The sequence below is a fragment of the Vigna unguiculata genome, chromosome 8, assembly GCF_004118075.2.
Source record: "Vigna unguiculata cultivar IT97K-499-35 chromosome 8, ASM411807v1, whole genome shotgun sequence".
NCBI classification, from domain to species: Eukaryota; Viridiplantae; Streptophyta; class Magnoliopsida; order Fabales; family Fabaceae; genus Vigna; species Vigna unguiculata.
In genome coordinates, this window is record NC_040286.1 from 9,200,549 (window position 1) to 9,205,081 (window position 4,533).

At 40.5% G+C, this 4,533-nt stretch overlaps 1 protein-coding gene across 1 annotated transcript; it reads right to left on the reverse strand.

Annotated features, from left to right (window-relative positions):
* Positions 1–805: 805 nt before the first annotated feature.
* On the reverse strand, positions 806–4,023 carry LOC114194132 (exocyst complex component EXO70A1). Its single transcript, XM_028084201.1, has one exon. It carries the CDS (start codon positions 3,536–3,538, stop codon positions 1,526–1,528), a length of 2,013 nt encoding a protein of 670 aa, XP_027940002.1. The 5' UTR covers positions 3,539–4,023; the 3' UTR covers positions 806–1,525.
* Between the last annotated feature and the right edge of the window lie 510 nt (positions 4,024–4,533).

The window sequence follows — 4,533 nt, forward strand, 5'->3', positions numbered from 1 at the left end:
TTTAAACCCAATAAATATTTATTTTTAGTCTCAAAAAGTACATGGATTTTTATTTTAATCCCTGTAAATACATCACATAATGTCCCATGTTCAAATAACACTTTTTATTACCTCAACAATGCTAAGCTAATAATTCTATTGATGTCAAAAAGTTCTTACAAAAAATGCAGACCAAAAGTGTTAAGTAAACCAAGATATCATTCACATGTTTCGATAAACTATTCATAAATTATTTTAGTTGCCCTTGTTCTATTCTGAGGTTCAAAATAATGGCCACAAATGTGGCAACCCTTGATATTGCAGATAGACATTATAGTTGATTCCAATCTTTGAAATCCCAAAACCCTTAACATTGCAGCTATAATTACAGGACAGGACCATTTTGTACATCCAGAGTGGACCAATTACATCAAAGACATCCACAGTGGATTTAAAATTTGTACCATACGACAAATTTTCACAATATTGACTGTAGGTTAAGAGAACTAAAATGAGCTTAAAAAGCAGGGTCACATCAAGTCCATCATGTACTGCTTTCTACCTAATCCCTACTAAACAACAGTTTATCACTGTTACAGGGTAAAGATTAGTATGTACATAAACTAATAGTGATTAAACCTTCTTTACAGATAAAATCAACCTTATTCGTAGAAGATTAGGACAATTAGAGAAAAAGAATGTTATAATCCTGTTGTCATATCTGCAACTCAAACCAGAAGACATTGGGTAGGTTTCATTAGTCAGCAGTAACAATGGCCTCTGGTTTCACAGTTAAATAGCTCCCAAAACCTTAACGAAAATAGAATCAAGAAGAAAATGTAGCGTTATAATAAACAGAACTAGTACAGAGGAAAGGAACTTAACGGTAAAAATCAAAATCAGTGCAGAAACATTATCCTTGCCCTTCCAATGAATTCATTGCAAAAATACGTCTTATTTTGGAGGCATCCTTGAAAAAGTACATGAAACAGGCAACTCACAAGGGTTTCTGCATTTACAATTAACAACTTCACCGCCCCCACCCTAACCCCCCCTCAATACTGATGACTAAATATGACTAATATTCTGTTCATCTAAACTTCTCAGTCCTTGTATACTAAAAATTGTACATAAAATTTTCAAAATAAAATGACCCTGCAGCTACAAACGACTTAATATATGAAGATAAAGATTGAATAAATTACTTCAGATGACAGTGACCAAAAAAGCCTCATAACCAACGTCCATACTTATTCATTTAAGCTCATAACTTACTGTTTTACAGATGGCCTAGCTTTTGCAGAAACCTCTGAGCACGGGAGATATGACCGGTTTTTGCATCTGAGAAGAGAAACTAAACTTCATTTTCATGAAATACATCAGACATTCAAAGGGCAGTGCTCAGGAACTTCCTTCTCAGAAACTAAGAAAAGCCTACATTATGCACCGCAAGGCCCAGAGGAAAATTATATACAGTAGCCATCCAGCTGATGAGGGGAAAATACCATCCCTGTTGTTCGTCTATAGAAACACATTGACTAACAGATTACACAACTGCAGATGCTGTTCTGCGAAGATCAGGTACTCCATTGCCATATTTTGCACTAAATGTTGGACTTCTCAAGCTGCCATGTCTTACAGGCCTTGGCCGATAAAGACACAAGAGCATTTCCTCAAGCTTCTGAACGGTGTACTTTGCATATTTTGTGGAGCTAGCATCTTGCTCCACCAAAGGACCATAATTCTGCATGTAACTGCGGTATACAGGCACCACAGCTTGCACTATAAGCTGACATGTTTTCTCCCTCAGATCCCGTTCTGGCATTATCCAACTTGACTGCTTAGTATACATCTCATCAAAAACTTCATTGAACTTCTTCAACCTTTTCTTAACCAGGTCACGGGCAGTGGCGCGCCCTCCAGAGAAAAGAATCAACCCTTCCCTACTCAGATGTCCAGGAAGCTTTCCCCAGCTGTCCCTCAAAAAGATTGTGGAGTAATACTCCTTATACTGTTCGTGCTCCCTCAGCCAGGAATCCCCCAAGAGTTCCCCAAGCTTTGTCCCTTTCAAATGCTTGCACAGATGCCAGTGATTGTTCATAGCAAAAAAGTGGGACAGTATAGGATCATCATAAGCCTTGATCCAAGTCTCTACATTCTGCTCAACAGCCTTCACAATGTTCAAAATCTCAGTAACAAGGAGTCTCTCCTGAAAGCTTTGGCGCTTCCAACTTCTGTGAATGATCAGAACCTGAGTCAGTATCGGCTTATAGTCGTCCCCAAGGAGCTTGTTACAGTAATCAGTGATAAAGCTCACCAATCTCGGCACATTGCCATCCACTGGTGGTGGATTCGGTCTCTGCAACTCCACCTGAACAAAAAGCTCCCAGAAAATCTCTGCAGCCCCATCAATCACCCTCTTAATAAGATCCCTAGTCAAATTCTGTATCTCAACACATGGCCCACCGCCAAAAAGCCGGTTGAAATCCAATCTCAACTTGCTCAACGACGCGAAAATATCCAACAACTTCAAAAGCTTGATGGGGTCCTTCTTACTCTCAGTAACTGTCTTCCCAAACTGAAGAAACGCCAGTATACCCGCTTGCGCAGCTATCTTCGAAAAACAACCCATCCACACATCCAATCCAATCCTCTCAAACACATCATTGCAAAGCTTATACTCAGCCTCGAACAAATGCTTCACCGCAAACTCCAAATGCTTCCCCCACTGAGCTATATACCCCTCAATGCTTTGCACATCATTGAACTCCGACACAGAAATCTCAAGGTAATCCAAATTCAGCGCCTGCAAACTTGCCCTAACATTGGAACTCCTAACCTCAACATAAATCCCCACACACCTATCCAGCCTGTCATTAGCCATCAACCGCCCCAGAATCGCCTGCAGCTTCTGCACAACCGATACAGGCAGCGGCGACGGCGCAATGCATGCCATACCATCACCCGCAGCCGCCGCCGACATAGGCAATGGCACGCTATTCTCAGTCAACAGCAACCTGAATTCATCCTCCAACTTGCGCAATGCAGCATCCAACAACCCACCATCGAGTTCCCCGTGCTGCGATTCCCGAAGATTCTTCAATTCCTTCTTCAAATTCGCCAGATAAACCTGATCAGCAACGGAATTGTCCTCCAAATACTCAACTATGTCTTCCAACCACTGTATAGCCAACCCGCAATTGTCCCCCAGGAACCTCAGCGCCTCCTGGAGACGTTTCAGCACCGACAAGTACCCGGCGATGTCGCTCCGGGGATCCGACAGCAGCGACTTCTCCAGTCCATGGACGGCGTCAAAAACCTTGAGCACCGCCGCGGCGGGGCCCACGGCACGATTGATGTGTCCGCCGACGGCCACCAGAGCATCCCTCTCAGCGCGAATCGGCCGCACCGCCGATCCCAACGACGGTAGCCGCTGCCTGATTTCTGCCAACCTCGGCCCCGCTCTCTCCAAAGCCAACCCCACCGACTTCGATTTCTCTAAGCTGAGCCTCAGCGATTTCTCAGCTCTGACTAAATTCTCCATTCTAGAACCTTCCATTTCCGTGTGGTAACCGCTTCCAGATCTTCTTATTCTTCTACCTTTTCCTCCCTCTCTCAAGTTTACCTCGGAATCATCGAAAACCTGTGTATCTGTTTTCGGACAGAAGATACGAAAAACGAAAAACCTTGCGTTTCAAAAACGGTTTGGTTGAGGTTGAGTGAATGAGGTAGAAGAGGAGCCAAAAACAGAAGGGAATGAGCAGAGAAAGGGCTTTTCACGACGATGAAAAACTGGTTCGACGAAAAAATAAGGATGGTGAAGGTTGTGGTGGGAGAGGGCGAACGAGTTGACTCAGGAAGGAGTTTTGAGTGAAAAAGTAGAAACGAAAATGGAGGTGAGAATCTGAATCTCTGGTTTGAATATGAGAGAGAAGAGAAACCCTAAAAGGAAGAAGAAATTAGAAAAGAATGTGTGTGTGAAGTGTGAAGTGTTGAGAGAAAGAAAGAGAGAGAATGTGGCACTTTTTGAGGGTGTGGCACAGAGTGCATGACAGAATGCAAAAATGCTGTTCCTCTGTGTCTATGTAGTTTAATTATTCTTCTCTCTCTTCATTTTTTTTAATTTTCTTTTCGCTCTCTCTTTTTTCTTTTTTTTTCTCTCTACTTTCTCTGGATTAAAAAAGTTTTCCATTTTTTCACTTAATCAAACTATATAATTTAATAACCATTAATTCAACTGGTGGTAATTAATTTACCTATTGTAACATCTCAAAATTTGTACCCCAGTGTTTTCAGTGTATCAATACCTAAAAGTTTATGATACATCTTTTTAAAAGTATTGTGACTAGTATAATAAATTCTGAACATATAAAAAAAAATAATAATAAATAATAATATATATATATATATATATATATGTATATATATATATTACTACAAAATAATATACTTTAATAATAAAATAAGTTATAACATGATAACTACGTTCAGTTAAAACAAAACATGTGCTTTGCCTTTATTATTATTATTATAATAATATTTATGATTCATCCA

What these genes read in the sequence shown, in the direction of transcription:
- LOC114194132 (XM_028084201.1), bottom strand. Translation starts at nt 3,538, where the DNA reads ATGGAAGGTTCTAGAATGGAGAATTTAGTCAGAGCTGAGAAATCGCTG.